The 16,852-nt window shown below is 40.7% G+C and overlaps 1 protein-coding gene across 3 annotated transcripts in view; it reads left to right on the top strand.

Annotated features, from left to right (window-relative positions):
* The window catches only part of DEPTOR (DEP domain containing MTOR interacting protein), a 75,957-nt gene that overhangs the window by 15,412 nt on the left and 43,693 nt on the right, over positions 1-16,852 (top strand). For all 3 annotated transcript variants that reach the window (XM_088149009.1, XM_088149012.1, XM_088149010.1), the window contains exons 3-4: positions 3,283-3,461; positions 3,644-3,767. In XM_088149009.1, the coding sequence (XP_088005135.1) occupies positions 3,283-3,461; positions 3,644-3,767 (303 nt within the window). The remainder of the gene's footprint in view (positions 1-3,282; positions 3,462-3,643; positions 3,768-16,852) is intronic.

The raw sequence follows: 16,852 nt of genomic DNA, 5'->3' as shown, positions 1-16,852 counted from the left end.
GAAATCAACACCAATTATATAGCAGCAATTCTGTTGGCATTCTGCTAAGATCTAGCTGTTTGTGAAAATCTTGGGAACATGATGGGTTCCCACCCTGCAGAAGATATTGTTACAGAGAAGGGTTTTCCTTGTAATGATGAATAGGAAGTTGTTGTTGGCCGTCTGGTTTATAGTTTATGTTGTTTTTATTGTATTTTGGGAATTATGTGTGAACCACTTGGACCATTTAGGGTATGAGAGACATACAAGTGGCAGTAAATCAATAAAAATAAATTGAAAAATCAAATATAGCTTTTATCATTTCCCCACTCACAGCTATCTGAAGCATGTCTCAGTGTGGCATTCGATATCAATAGACCCTCTGTTGTTCAGTGTCAGCCACAGAGCTTTGGTTCTTCCCCAAATTTCAGGGCATCATTCAGTTTCTTTAGATTTTAAAATACGTTTTAGAATGCTGGTTGAACAGCTAGAGAAATCACATTGTGTTCCTGTACATTTTTTTTAAAGAACGTCTGTTTTTCATACCTTGAAATAGTGATGGCATGGTTTGTATGACGCTTATATAATCTGTATAAAGACCAGCTTTAATTCTGTGTGGCAAGATTATGGTATGCAAAAAGTTGGAAAAGTAATGAAAGACCTACAGTGGAAGATTGGATTCTAAAATTAACTGAACTTGCAGCAATGGTGAAACATTGAAATCTTATGAAATAACCATTGATCAGAAGGCAACATATCTCAAAATATTTCCTTCCTTCCATCCCAGTTTACTTTTCATTAGGGCTGGAGTTGCACCTTTATTATTTTTACTTTCTAAGAAGGCCCATCAGGCCTATGAACATTCTTGAAAATGAATAAGAGTTGGGCCCTTTACTTTGTAATATGCCCACTTGATTTTTCTGCAATAAAGAAGCATTTAAAAAATAAAGTCAATGGTGTGGAGAGCCTGGCCAATATCAAGAGAGATCTCTGCTAGCACATTGGTGCCCATGAGCACCTCTAGCTGTTGCAACTTACTTAAGCTGGCTTAATAGTGATGTAACATGCTAGAGCCACTTATGATTTTCCCATGGACCCCTATGTTTACTTTTTCCTTATGTAAAATGTAGACTCCATTGACTTAGCATCTAATCCTTGAACACTGTTGATCTCCACAAGGGAAAATTTAGGGCACTTAGAGACCTGTCAGTTTTCTCTTAAAATAATTTTCCTTGCATATCCTTCTGTCATAAATATGAGTCAGAAACATCCTGGAAAGGTAAAGTTCTCAAATTTCTGTCAAGCAGTACTTTCTGCTTAGATTTACTACTGTACTAAAGTGTCTGAATCTGTTCCTGTTGATTATTTCCATTCCTGTGTCTGAAATACTAACTCATCTTTGTAAACACTTTGCGTTCACAACCTTCACTTTTCACTCTGGATATAGTTATTAAAATCCTTTGGTGGCAGGATATTGGAAATAATGTCGTAATTCCAGGCTTGTTAGCACTTACATGAGAGAATTATTCTTGGCTGTAGCTGACGAGCAAACCTATTTTAATAAACATATTGGAACATGTTTATGCATTTCACATTATGGTGCTGGAAAAGTACTTTTATGAACTCCTCATGTTTTCATTGCCTGTTAGGCCAAGAACCAATTCACCATCTGCTAGGCTTACAAAGGGCCTGACAGTTCTTGATCATAGCTATGCTACTGAGTTAATTGTTGTCATCTCTCCCAAACAGCTCTAGATCTGGGATTCTAGGAAGTGAACAAGAGATTTTTAGCAAAGAGTTCTCAGCTTCTAATTAAACTAAATTTCCTGGGATCCAATTTGGGATGCATTAAAAATTAATCTGCAAAATTTTTGTTTTCTATACTCATAAATCAAAGTCTTATTTAAAAAAAATAGCAAAGAAAACGTGTTTCGGATTTCCCCGTGGAATCACACAACTCCTTTCCCTGGTCTCAAGGGAATTCAGTTTGGCAGGCTTTGATGCAATGGATAAAATCTGTTTTTACAACTTTATGCTTCTGCATGTATGGAAAATATACATATGGAAAATCTTATTCAGTAATGGCCATTCTGCTTTAACACCACTTCTGTTAGTCCATTAAAGCAATGGTTTACTGACTGTGTTCTTTCAAAAGGAACACGGGAATGTCTGCTTTACAAAGAAAGATGCTAAGGCTGCAGCCCTAACATGGCACTTATAGGCAGCAAAATCGTCTGAATGCTTCTCTTGCTACCCCAGGTTACCTGCCAAAGTTTTTTTAAAAAATGAAACTTCTAATTAAAAAAAAAAACATGAATGGAATGCTGGCATACTGCAAAGCTTTCCTCTTTCCAAAAGCATTGTGTGTGTGTTGTGTGTGTGTGTTATGTCTATGTCTGCCTTTGAGTCAGTGTTGACTCCTGGCAATTGCCTGGACAAGTCCCTATGGTTTTCTTGGCAAGATTTTGGAAGTGGCTTGCCATTGTCTCCTTCCTAGGGCTGAGAGAGAGTGACTGGCCCAAGGTCACCCAGCTGGCTTCATACCAACTTAGTCTCCTGGTTTCTAGCCTGATGCCTTAACCACTATACTAGATTGGCTCTAAAAAAGCATTAGTACACTTAAAAAATCTAAAAAGGTAGATGGCTATTGCCCAGTGCTTTCTTTGCAGATTTTATTTATTTGTTAGATTTATATCCTACCTTCAGGGCAATATACATATCATTCCCTCTTTTTATTTCCCTCCAAACAACAACTTTGTGAGGTGGATTGGGCTAAGAGAAAGTAGCTGGCTCAAAGTCACCCAGCCAGCTTTCGTGTTCAGGGGAAGACTAGAACTCACTATCTCCCAGTTTTTAGTCTAGCACCTTAACCATTACACCAAAACAGCTCTGATTCCCTCAGAGAAGAAAGTAAAGGTAAGCTTTATCTTCATGGTGGGGATATTGTAGGGCTAGAATGTGTAGTGTGGCACAACTTACTGTTTTGCTTTGTGGGAAATACATATTTTAAGACTTGTCATGGCCATTACAGTAGCCATTTTGTGAATAGGTTCACCCTGCTTCATCTTGATGTCCTTCATATGTTGAATGATATTAACTTCAGTAGCAGAAAGTTCTTTTCTGGCCATTTGTATCCCCTGAAGAATGAACATATGATGGGGAAAAAGTGAGAAATTGACATATTTGACAGTCTCTGCTTGCAAGTCCAAGAATACAAGGAAATAGTCATCCTTTTCAGCTTGCAGGGTAAAGATAAATTCCATAGAAAGTTGATTTTTCAGTGTGATATCATTTGTTTCACAGGCTCAGGCTGCATGAAGAAAAAATTATTAAAGACCGAAGACATCACCTGAAGACTTACCCAAATTGTTTTGTTGCCAAAGAATTGATTGACTGGCTGATTGATCACAAGGAGGCCTCTGACAGGGAGACAGCAATTAAACTTGTGCAGAAGTTACTGGATCGTAGTATTATCCACCATGGTGAGTGAAAAGAATCAGCGTTCCCAAGCTCTTATCCAGAAATGCTAGTTAGGGCTCCTGAAAGAGCTGAGGATACGCTGGGGAGGTGAGTTCCATGGTTTGGAAATCTAACATGAAACCACAAAACCTAATTAAAAACTTCTAGAGTGTTTCATCCTGATTTCCTGTGTTTTATGTTTCAGTTTGTGATGAGCATAAGGAATTCAAGGATCTCAAACTTTTCTACCGCTTTAGGAAAGATGATGGAACATTCCCACTTGACAACGAAGTGAAGGCTTTCATGAGAGGACAGAGAATATATGAAAAGTATGTTGCATACGCAGTAGGTTAAAAGGGACAGCTAGTCTTTCCCATCGTTCTCCTTTGTTTCTGATGTTTCATTATGGGTGTTGTGACATATATAGGCAAAAGAGCATGGGCCCTTTTGAGCAGGCAAGCATTGGGACCAATGCTTGCAGAAACACAGCCAATATAAAGGAAATAAAAAATCAGTACAAATGCCTGTGGGTTGCTCAGCAGCCAGGGAATGCAGGCTGACTGTGTGTGTGTGAAATCGATGTGACTGCTAGTGGGAATGGAATATAGTGGAGCAGTAGATAATGTTCTGAATGGTGACCTTTGTTGACAAGAGGTGAGAAGGAGATATTAGCAGTTTCAAGAGAATCTGAAGGTTGGCTGAATTTTTTTTTTCTTAATCCCAACAATAAAGAGACCAGAAGAAACCAAAATAGAGATGTCAGAACTGAGCCTACTTTGTTGTCATGACATGCTTAGTACCTTTTAGGTGATGAACTGGAAAACTGAGCCAGGGAAGGAACCTGGAATGGCATAGTGCACGCTGAAGCACAACAGATTGTGTATTTCTGTTATATTTGTAACTGCTGATGGATTATTGAATGCTAATTCAAGAGAAGCACTGTCCTGCAAGTATGATATGCTGTGCAAAAGTGACGAATACCCTCCCAGTTTCCCAGCATCCCCCATTTTTCCCCACACTCTTGCTTGTCCTGAATTGTGTTTCCTGCACAATTTCCTTTCCATCTGCCCATCCCTCTGCTGTCTGCCTTCTTCCTCCTTCCTCGCTGGCTCTCTTCCAGCCTCTGCACTGCTTCTTCCTGCTTCTGCTCCAGCCTCCCATGCTGCCTCCCCAAGCTACGTTGCTTCCTCCAACTCTCATTCAAACCTTCCCAGCCTGTCATCTCCATCTTCTGCTCCCCAGTCCTGCAGCCCTTCTTTTCTTTCTCCTTCTCAAACTAATAGAAATAGCAGGGATTTGCTTTTCTGGTTTCTTTCCTCTATTTAAAAAAAAGGTGGGGGGAGGAAAAAGATAACCTGCTGTTATTGTTAGTTGAGGGAGGGAGTTAGATAAATTAAATATATAAATAAAGACTCCTTGGACTCCTGATGAGGCCACCACCAGGTCCAGCCTATCCTATAGCTTATAGATTTCTGTCCAAGTACTAACTTGGTCTGGCCTTGCTTAGCTTTTTGAGATCAGCCAGGGCCAACTAGGTGCTGTCACCTGTTCAAGCAGAAGAAGCTAGGCCAGCATTTCTCAACCTTGGCAGATGTGTGGACTTGAGTTGAAGTCCACACATCTTCAAGCTGCCAAGGCTGAGAAACATTGAGCTAGGCTCTGTACAAAAAGTCTCATTGCCATAGCTCCCCCTACTGATGAAACAAAAATCTTCAGGGTTCCTCTCCCCCCCCACCCCATCAAGCGTGAGTGCTCCTTAAATAGGCCATAGTACTTAAATAGGCTACTAGTGAAGAAAAACATGCATTCTTGGGAAGGGAGACATTTTGCAATGACCTTCTTCCAAATAATAAAAGAAATGTTAAAATAAAAGCATTAAAATAAGAGTAAATATAAAATCTAAAAAAAATCTTGACTAATCTTGAAAAAAATTAAAAATTTAAGATTCCATTCAAGTCTTAAAAGTTAAGACTTGGCTGGAAGATTACTAGCAAATCCAAGGGCTCTATGCTAGATCAAAAAATCAAATTAAACAAAAATCTTGGAAGAAGGCAGTGGTAAACCAGTTCCATATTGTTGCCAACAAAGCCTAAGTCACTCTGCATTGTAGAAATCACAGAGATGACCTTGGAGAAGGCATGTGGCAGTTTACACAACATGCTGGAAGGCCAAGAAAGGAGAATGTTAGAAAGAAACTGAAAGTGACTCTTCCTTGACTTTTTTTGGTATGAGAGAGAGAGAGGGAGGGAGGGAGGGAAGGAGGGAGGGAGGGAAAACTCTGTCAGACTTTCAAGATTCTCTTAATACAGCCTACATCAATAAAGCAGAGTTGCAGTTTTTCTTATGGAGTGTTTGTTGACCTAGCCTAACTTGAAGGGATGATGGTGATTGAGTCAATTCAAGGGAAGGGTTGAGCCAACCCTATCTTAAGAAAGGTTGCACCTATAACCCCTTGCAGAAGCTCCAATCAATAAATCAGTTGTCCTATCTGCCAGCTGATGTTGTAATAGCCCTTCAAGATCTTGCTCATTTCTTTATTACAGGCTTATAAACTTGCTTCATACCAAGCAGTATGCAAAATAAGAATAACAAAATGAAGTGCAACAGAAGTCCAGTGGATAAAACCAAATTACACAACAGCGTTATATTTGGCTTCAACTCCAATCAAGCTGCTCAATTTCAAAAGGTCCTGTGGAAAAGCCAGTTTATGGAAGGCTATGGGAGTAGGAGCCCCTCCCAGCTGCTCCCATTGTACTTCTTGACAGCAAAGGACCTTCAGCTCACCTGTATTGGACAGGCAGAATTGACCTGGGATAGATGGTTTCATAATACCAGGCCAAAGCCATATAGGACTCTGCACCTTGAATTGCCTTCAGAAGTGAACCAGTAGTCAGTACAGCTCCCATAGCTGGATTGCCCAATAAGCATAAAGGTAGCTGCATTTTGTACCAGTTGAAATTTCTAGGTGGGCTTCCAAGGGAGTTCCATATAGAGTGAATTACAGTAATCCAAGTGAGAGATGAAAAGGATTGACCATTGACCATCCTCAGTGCATCCTCTTCAACTAGCACAATAGCTGAACCAGGCAAAGGCCTTCCTGGCCACAGTTTCTACCTGCTCTTCCAGCAGGAACTAAGTCCAGGAAGACCCCCAGATTTTCGGCCTGCTCTTTCAGGGAGAATACAACCCCATCAAGAGCCAAAATTGTGCCACCTCAGAAGCGATAGGCCTCTGTATTAAGTCACTTGATTTTGCTTGGGTTGAGTTTGAGCCTGTTTCTCCCTATCTGGGCCCTGACACTGTCTAGGCACCAAATCAGGACTTCTACAACATCTCCCATTCCACCCAGGATGGAAATATATTAATTCATCAGTATATTAATGATACCTCAGTCCATATTGATATATGGCCTTCCCCAGCAACATTATGTAGATGTTGGGGATGGGGGAGGAAATCGAGCCCTGGGATGCCCCATATTGGAGCAGTCACAGGCTTGGCCTTTCCCTCCCACAGACACCAGTTGGACTCATCATTCAGGAAGGAGTGGAACCGCCATAACATTATCTCACCCACTCTAAACCCTCAGAGGCAGTCCAGAAGGATACTGTGACCAACAGTGCTGAAAGCTGTCAAGAGGTCCAGAAGGATGAGGGGGTTTCTATACCCTACCCAGGCTTGAATCCTGACTACCATAGGTTCAGAGAATCCATTTCTTCCAGAGTCCTTTGTAATTCTCACCTCACCTTTTCTCAGGACCTTCCCTGAAAAAGGAAGGTTGGATATAGGATGAGAGTTGTCCATACTATTGGATCCAAGGCAGGCCTCTTGATGAGGGAGCAGACCAGTACCTCTTTCAAAAGTGCTTGAACCTCCATCTCCCCCAAGGAGGAGTTGACTACAGCCCAGATCCAACTCTTTGTTCCTCCCCAGTTGCATCTCAGAGAATGAAGGTGTCCCCTTGGATTGGTAGACAAGAAGATAGGGGCAATCCTATCTAGCAGCTAAGTTGCTTCTGTCATCCAGAGGTTAAGCAGATACCCTACAAAACTGCCCTCCAGAACACTGGGAAATGCCCCAGGCATACACTGGAAACTCTCTGGATCTATCAGGTACCTAGGACAGGCCATCTTAAATTGGCCCATCATTCCTACAGAGGCTGGTAGCTCCAGTTTCTATGGTCATGAGGAAGCAATCTGTCCATCTTTAAAATCTAAGTGGATTCAGACTTGCTTGCTAGAATACTGTTCTCCCATGTGAATCCATCTGTCCTTAAGATCAGGTGTTGTTTCCCACTGGTATGTGCTATTGCCGTCAGAGTCATGGTTAGTGTAAGCATGCAAGAATGCTTTCTCACTGGCAAGACCTTATATATAGAACTTCTCCCCAAAGAAATTAAGACATATTTTCCTTCAGTTGTTTTCTACTGCCAAGTATAAGCATTTCTCCTTTAACACTCAGACTGCTTACAAAGCAATCCTGGCACATTAATTTAGAAAGCTCTAATCTCAAAAATCTCTGCTAGTGACACCAGGCCTGGGCAAAAGTCAAGATAGGAAGGAACAAGAAAAGAAGTCTTTTTTTGAAAGCAGTGGGAGGGAATCAATTTAGACTAATACTAAGGGTGATCTCAACTTTCAGATGGATTGCAAAATAGCAGGGTGAGGAGGTACAGATCTAACATTTCTTCCAAACTTCCCATGTTGTATTCCTCAAGGCATTCGGTAGAGTTCCAGCAGAGAGGGCACAACAGCTGAAATATCAGCAGGAGCCGGGAATAGCAATCCAATGTCACGTGTCCTTATCTGAGATCGGAGCCCCCTCCCTGATTTCAGAGGGGGAATCCCAGTATAATGCAACAGTTTATGGGATGGACGTGACAACTGCAACACAGAGGAGGAGGTGTTTTGTGTTGATTTTTTTTTTCATTCTTCTTAGCTTATCAGTGTGTTTGATTATTTTACAGTTTATATATATTTTAAATCATTTTGAGATGCTGCTTTTTATGGTACAGAAAAAACAGGGTTCAGTAACATCTTTAATGTCTTAAAGAATTAATATATACGTTACTCATTTAATTACATTATTTTCATCCTGTCCCAGCTCTTCGGGGTTTTTTCCCAACAGAAATGTTATGTTAAAACTAGCAAAGGTTATAGAAGATAAATCCACAGCATATCATTAAGATTCAGAACAGAAGGTTGCATGGGAAATATTGAATGTCCTGCTAGATTGTTTGGGTCAAATAACAATGGATGTAAATCATACTCTCTATACACAATAAGGTGCATGTAATTTTTGCTCAAGCACTGCAGCTTGCTCAGAACATGGGTGTTGACATTTACTAGCAGTTGACATTTACTAGATGTGGATAGTACAAAAGGTGAACCATTGTGTAATTGGGCAAATTAAATAGGATCCTTTGGGACAATGCTCCCAACCTGAATAAACATAGGTGGCTATTTATGGAACATCTTACAGAAAATAGGTTGCATTTTGATTGTCCACTGTAGGTGATGGTATTATCATGTCAAAATTAAAGTCAAAATTAAGAAAAAGAGAGATGGAAGCTGTAGAGATTATACTTAGTGACAGATGGGGGCTTTTTAAAAATATCTTCAAATAATTGCTTATGAATTGAAGTGGTGTAGCTGTTTTTCTTTGTGGACAAGAATATGTGGGAGGTGCCATTAAAGATTAGGTACCAGGTGTCCTTGGAAGCTAGTTCTTAGTTACTGGTGAACAACATCCTTTTGTGATGCCTAAACAGGGTTTCTCTTGCTTTTCTTTCCTTGTCTAATTATGTTAGCCCTGCAAGGTAGTCCAGACAATAACAACAAGGAGTACTAGCTCTATCTTTATTGTAAAGTTACATTAACAGAATCTTGCAAGACTATTTCTCTCCTCCTTTCCTCTTACTCTCTGGGAAACTAGGGAGGGTCCCTTCTGAAATGCTTCCCATGCCTCCCCGCTTCTGTGGGCTGAGATATCGTTTACATGCCAGTTGTCTAGTCTGCAGCTCTTCCTCCTATCTCCCAAGGTCATTCTCACATACCATTTACATCTTACCTCTCAATCCAGTTTTGTTTCTTTCTCCTTGATGTTGCTGCTGGAAGGAGGGAAGGAAATGTCCATATGTGTGTGAGCTGATAAATATCTATGTGAGAAAGAGAGAATCGTTGGAATATTTTATAAATACTTTACTTTTCAAGCAAATAATTTTAATGAGTAATTTGTATATTATTCTTATCATAAGAGCATTTTTTTTGAAGAGCATTTTCTGGCAACTATATACCCACGTACATACGTATATGTACACACATATACAAATGTGTCATTGACATACATATACTGGGGAGAAGGATCTCTAAGAGTGGATTCAGGTGGAGTTCTGGTCTTCTTTTGAGTGGGGGATGGATCCCCTTAAATTCAAGGTTGTCTTCCTTGCAAGTAAATAATGGCCTTATGTATCAGGGTTTGTATCAATAAATCTCTCTCTAGGAACTCACACCGATTCTAAGGAGTTAGCAGTGAAGAGTCAAGGACAAGGCTCAGATGGATAAGTTGCTTTTATGGCAGATGCAAAGAAGTCCCAATAACAAGGATCCACTACTGAAGAATGAAGCAATCAAGTCCTCTGTTTAAAAAAGCCGAAGCACTATTGCTACTAGTTTCTCAGCCTTGGGTGTGGAGGGCATCAATACCATGGTCTGATATTAATCTCCTCCAGTCCTAGACTCTCTGCTTTTGGCCTCGTCATCTTCAGCCCTCTCATTAGGCCTTAGAAAACATAACTTGAAGGCAGGGTTTATGTATGTTTATGTGTGTATATACATCTATATAGGTAGGTATATCAGTAGATAGATTTATATGTATTTATTTATCAAAACATCTATGCCACATACTTTTGTGGTTCTAGGCAACTGACAACACATGAGTTAAACTATCAGTAAAATCCTAACATCTGTTCATAAAAGCAATAAATAATAAACCTTTTAAAGACTATACATAACCTGTAGCTGGCATTAAATGTTCAAGTGCTGTCTGAAAGAGGACTGTTTTCATCATCTTTTGAAAGGTCATCTGGATAAAGGTACACCTAATCTTGGAAGGCAAGCTGTTCCGGAAAGGGTGTTGTACTGAAGTTATTCTCTGGGACCCAGCTCTCTAAGACACTCAGAGGTTCCTCTCCCTATTAGAACATGTAAGATAGGCAGATTCTATATGAAGAACGGAGCAAATGCCCATATTATAAAGGGCTTTATAGTTGATCACCAGCACCTTGAATTGGGCCTGGAAGCCCACTAGCAACCAGTGTAGCTCCCAGGAGCACATAGTATTCTGCTAAATCAGCTAATGCTGTTCATCAAGCAGGATTCATAGATGCATGGACAATTATGATTTCTGCAATAAAAGCACATACATTTTATTCAGGTAGACATAAATCCCACTCTAGGATAGGCTGCATATGGATATCTAAACCTTTTTCAGATTTTTTGCAACAAGTTGAAATTGTACCAATACTTAGATCATGCTCCAGTGATTATTATGCTCAAATTCCATTTACTTATAATTGGCATTTTAATCCTATACTGTAATGCTACGCTGCTCTGTCATTCCATCGTGGAGTAGCTGAATCCACAAATTTCCTCGGACATCCATAATATCTCAGAATGATTCAGAGAGCCTCCCTTTTTACAGGGTCAAATGCCTTTGTCAGGTCAATGAAGATGGAGTAAAGAGGCTTGTTCTGCTCGATGTACTTCTGGATTTGCCTCATGGCAAATATCATGTCTGCTGTACTCCATTCAGGCCGAAAGCCACACCACCTCTGGGAGGTTCCTTTCCAAGACAGTGACAAGAATGCAGGCATCTTGCCCGCAAAGGCAAGTGAGATATCCTTGTAGTTTCTGCAGTCTGACTTGTTTCCCTTATTTTTGTAGAAAGCTACAATGAGGACATCACGGAAGTCATCAGGCACCTCCTCTGTGGACCAAATGTCTTCCAAGATGTCTTGGAACACCTGTAAGACGTTTGGGTCTAGAGCTCTGTAGATCTCAGTAGGAATGCCATCCTGTCCTGTTGCTTTATTCAAGTTCATCTGCAAACTCACTTTCTTGATCTCATCAGTAGAGGGAGGCAGGTCTAGGGCATCCAAGATTGGCAGCTGAGGAATCTGCTGTAAGACATCATGATAAACTGTGGACAGCCTATTGAATAGGTTGTAAAAGTGTTCAGCCCGATGGTTTTTCTGTCCTTCCTGGTCTTTGATCAGGCTCAACCGATCAGATGACAGCAGATGATTTGGAAGGACCATAAACTATGATGCTGAAGAACTCTCTGGTGGCATGCATGTCTGCATAGTATTCCACCTGCTCAGCCTTTCTTTGCCACCATTCATCCTGCATTTCTCACAGTTCCGCCTGTACTTTGGACTGCAGGTGCTTAAACTTGTCTTTCTTTGAAACAGATGATGGATCATTCTGCCAATCTGCATAGGCCTTGTTCTTGGCCTGGAGAGCTGCTGAAATGGTGGTGTGGTTTTCATCAAACCAGTCTTGATGCACCCAGGTTTTCAGTCTGAGTACAGTTGTTGCTGTATGTGTGATGACATCTTTAAACTGCATATACTTTTCAGAACAGGTTCCTACAACTGGTAAATTGGCAGAGAGTTTTTCATTAAGTACATTTTGGAGGTGTTGGACTTGGCCTGGGTCTTTCAGTCTGCCAATGTTGAATGACTTTCTGATAGTCCTTGGTTGCTTATGATGTAAAGGAGCTACGTGCAGGTTGAGGACCGACCGAATCAGCCTGTAATCTGTCCAGCACTCAGCACTTCACATGGCTTGGGTGATGGTGATGTCTTTAAGGTCATGCTGACATTCTATGACATAGTCAAGTAAGCGCCAGTGTTTGGACCTGGGATGCATCCAGGTAGTTTTGTACTAGTTTGCAAATCTGAACAACATGTTAGTGATGTGCAGGTTGTGCTTAGCACATTTGCTGAGAAGCAGCAGGCCACTGCTATTTAATTTTCCCACCCCATGTCTCCCAAGGACTCTGTCCATTTGTCACTGTCTGTCCCCATCCTAGCGTTGAAGTCTCCCAGAATGACAAGTTTGTCGCTGGTGGGTGTTGTTTGAATAATCTAGCCCAGGTCCTCATAGAAACCTTCCTTGTCTTCATCTGGGTTCATGAGAGTTGGTGCGTAGGCACTGACAGTGATAATATACTGTGACTTGTTGAGAGGAAAATAGGACTTCATAATGTGTTCATTTATTCCAGTGGGTACAGTAGAGATGTTCTTCAACAGAGCAGTTTTGACTGCAAAACCTACTCTTTGAGTCCTGTTGTCAGTCTGTGGTTTCCCTTCCCAAAAGAACATATATCCACTCGCTGCTTCTTGTACTGAACGTTCATCTGCCAGCCTGGTCTCACTGAGTGCAGCAGTGTCAATGCTATAACAGCAAAGTTCAGCTGCTATGAGTCCTGTTCGTCTTTCAGGTCTTGACACCTTGTCTCTATCCAACAAGGTACAGACATTCCAGCCTCCAAAAATGAGTTTTCTTTGATATGTTTTTCTTGATGCTCAACCACTAAGGAAATGATCTTCCACCCGTGGTTAGCTAGTCTGATGTTGTGGGGTAGGCAATGTTTAGGTTATCTTTTCTAACTCCCTCCCTCATGCGAGGGGGCAGTGCTATTCTAGAAGGATTGCCCAGTCACCCTGGATGCTGCTGGACATCTCTGCTACCCCGGATACTGAGATGAACAACCACTGGTCCAAGGGCCACCCATGTGCAGGTTTGTGACGACAACTGTGAGTGGTCATCTCCACCTGTTGCTTTGCCACTCCCCCATCGCCACAGAGCTCAATGAATTAGGTTTTGGACTGAGAAGATTTGCAGATGAGTTGTAGATGAAGATGAATTGCACAACAGAAATCTGCGTGTGATGGAGTTTTAAGTGGAACAGCCATTGTACAGGGGCAGTCCCACTCTCTCAGCATAAGAAACCTTAATCCAGTGGCATAGAGAACTGTTACGGCTGCAGTGAATAACCAGGACATCTAAGTGTCTTGTCATGCTCTTAGGACTCCACAATACCTGCTGGGCCTGCCTTGTTGACTATTGGACCATTGATCAGTCTCCTTCACTCAGTCTCCCAGGGCCAGACTTCACATGCTGGGATAGATAAATCTCCTATCTCACCAAAAGTTGAAGATCCATTGGCTACCCTTACCTGGTTTAGCCTGTCTGCTGAGATGGTTTACTGGGGTATGGCCGCTGCGCATGTTACAGCTACTTGGAGCCACAGGTGAGAGCTAAGCACCAGGTGGGGACCAAAGGTGAATGAGCAGCCCTAGAAAGGGCACGGCAGGCCCCTCCACCAGAGGTGCGACCCCTCTCTAGACACCCCATACACCCCCTACACCACTTATACACAGCTATAACATATATAGATACACACCTATACACACCTACAGCATATATAGATGAAATGAAATTTTTGAGAGAATACAATCTTTATAGACTAAAAGATGTTTACAGTAATAGGGAACTTCTCAATAAAGATCAGATAGAGCAATGAATAGGTGATAAATTACCATGGCTCTTCTGGTATCAACTCAAATCTCTTTTGGGCAATAGAAATATTAGAGCTTCAGCAACATGGCCTTATACCAATTTTGAGAATTTAATACTTCACTACTTAGAACAACCAAAAGGAACATTCTCAAAAATTTATAGGTTATTCTTGCAATTAGAAATGGGAGATCCACCATATGGCTTAAAGGAAGCATAGGATTCTGCTCTCAGTAATCCCATACAGGAGATAAATTGGCAGAAATTATGGAAACTGGGTGGATTCACCTCAGCTTCAATGCAAGAACTGCAGTGAAAGATTATACATTGCTGGGACTTGACTCCCATTAGATTGGCTAATATGTATCAAAATTATTCTTCCAAATGTTGGAGAGGTTGTCAAAAAAAGAAGGGGGGGGTCATTTTTTCTTTTGTGGTGGTCATGTGGCATAAAATTTTTGGGGAGATAAGTACCATCACTAAACAAAGAGTTGAATGCTCCCCAGAATTAGGCTTACTGCATTTATTTACAAGACCAAATCTCAAGCTTAAAAATAAAGAACTTATTAACTATTTAGTTTTAGCACCCAAAATAATAATTGTACAACATTGGAAAACTCTAGATAACAAAACATTTGAGATGTGGATTAAGAAGGTCTCTTCAATTGCCACATTAGAAAAAATCACAGATAAAGTTAAAAATAATGAGCCATCAAAGGCAGGAACCATAATTTTATCAAATTTGGATAGATGTTATGATTTACCTCAACAGTAATAGACTATAATATGGTATACTTTACATATATGGTAAATTTGTACATGTGCAGTACCCCTTTCTTTCTTTACATTGTAGTAGTTCTTTTTTTGTATTTTCTGCATCTTTTTTTTAATATGCATCTTGGATTTATGTTAATGTAGTTAGCTGATATCATTTGTTAATCATAGTTCAATAAAAACAATTTAAAAAGATCAAGCAGGCTGCCGCGTACTGTGCCAGTTGTAGCTTCCAAATCATCTTCAACAGCAGCCCCACATAAAGCAAATTGCAGTAGTTCAACTGAAAGATGACAAAGGCATGAGTGTCTTCAGCACTTTCTGGTCCAGGAAAGGGTACAATTGGCACCCCCCTCCCCCCAAAACAGGCTAAAGGCTCTCCTGTCATGGCTTCCACCTGTTTTTCCAACAGAAACCATGAGTCCAGGAGAACCCCAAGCTTGACTTCTGGCTTGACTTCTCCTTCCCCAACAGCACTGATCGATGCTGCCCATTCAGAAGTGAGCAGAACCACTGCAACTCTTTCAAATGGTTCAGGAGATACCATGAGTGGTGGTATTTAACACCACTGAGAGATCTAGCAGGACAAAGGGGTGCAGAGGTTTCCCTGAGAGAGTTAAAATGGAACTTGTATTGTTAATGATCGAACACATTGTGAATCATTTTTCTAATACTTCAAAAATCTGCAAAACCTGGTTGATCAGAAATGCCAATAGAACAGAAGAAATAAGAGAAAGTAGTGGTTGTTCTGAGATTACTTGATTGTCTTTGGAATCCTATCCAGAGTTCCGGAATGGCCCCGTGATAGACATATGTTTCTCCTCTGTTTCTTTTCAGTTGTAGTTTTCTTTTGTTTTTATGCCTTCTTGCTGATTTTGTTTACAGTAGCCAATACAACAATTTGTTCTTAGTGTTCGTAATGCAAGGGATATAGAAAACAAGGAGGCCTGCTATGTTTTTGGTACCCCATTGAAAGAAGAAATTGTTTAACAAATAAGGGGGAATTGGAAAGCTTAATGGCAGCAGTTTGAGTCAGATATTCCAAGTTGGAATTCTTCCTAAAGGAGATGAGGAAGATGCTCTTTGCCCCAGTGATGGAATACTGTTCCTACCTCCTTGAAAAAAACAGGACTTTATATAGTCCACCCCAGCCACAGCAATTTCTAATGTAACTTGATGAAAGGGAGAGCTGGTTATTCCCTGTTTGGTTTTAAAACAAGCCAAATTCTGCAGCCAAAAATCATGATTTCTGAACTCAAAATAAATACATGGATACTATGATAATGCTTTTTTAAGTCATCGGAATTAATAATAAGCTTACTTGATCCAGAACTCATTAGCCAATGATTTTGCAAGATAGGTCTCTCCCAAGTATCCCAATTCTACATCAGTTTAATCTTTCTCTCCTTAGCAAATTTTCCATGGGAGGATGAAAAATAGAAAGTGTGTCCTGAAATCATGGAAGAATTATAGCTGGACCAAGTTGATGATTTCTGGACTTCCATAACATTCTGTGGAATGAAGTGGATTCAAGCCAACATCTCAATTCAAAACATCCTTTTTCAAACCACTTAATCTTCAGACTCAAGATTGGCTTTTCCAGTTTCCAACCATTTGTCAAGAATTGAGGAAAAATTCTTTCCTAGCCGTGCTAGTTTGGCTTCTGTTTAAGTGGGATTGAATCTGGCAAAGCTGATGTTTTTGTACTCACCATTTGGCAAAATACGATTTGATTATTCTTATGGCTACACGGTACATAGCATTGGCCCCTAGGCCTTTAAAACAGGCACTGTCACATGCTGTTCCTCCAATGTGACATCTGCCATCATCTGCCAGGAAAGCCCCTCTGGATTCTACATAGGAGAAACAGAACATACTTTGTGCTGAAGAATTACAGGTACTGCGGTGGACACAAGTTTGACAGTCAGGACTCTAACAAGGACAAAGTAATATCAGAATATTTCATCCTTCTAGGATACTCCATAGCAGGCTTCAAAGTGACTGTTTTAGAAAAGTGAGCCTTTAACAGTACCATCAAGCAAGAAATTGTTGAACATCAG

Source organism: Python bivittatus, unplaced genomic scaffold (genome assembly GCF_059951505.1).
Source record: "Python bivittatus isolate LINGU-HERP-01145 unplaced genomic scaffold, Pbiv_v1 ctg000590_np1212, whole genome shotgun sequence".
NCBI lineage: Eukaryota > Metazoa > Chordata > Lepidosauria > Squamata > Pythonidae > Python > Python bivittatus.
Note: the sequence above shows the minus strand (reverse complement) of the source record. Positions and strands in the feature narration are given on the sequence as shown.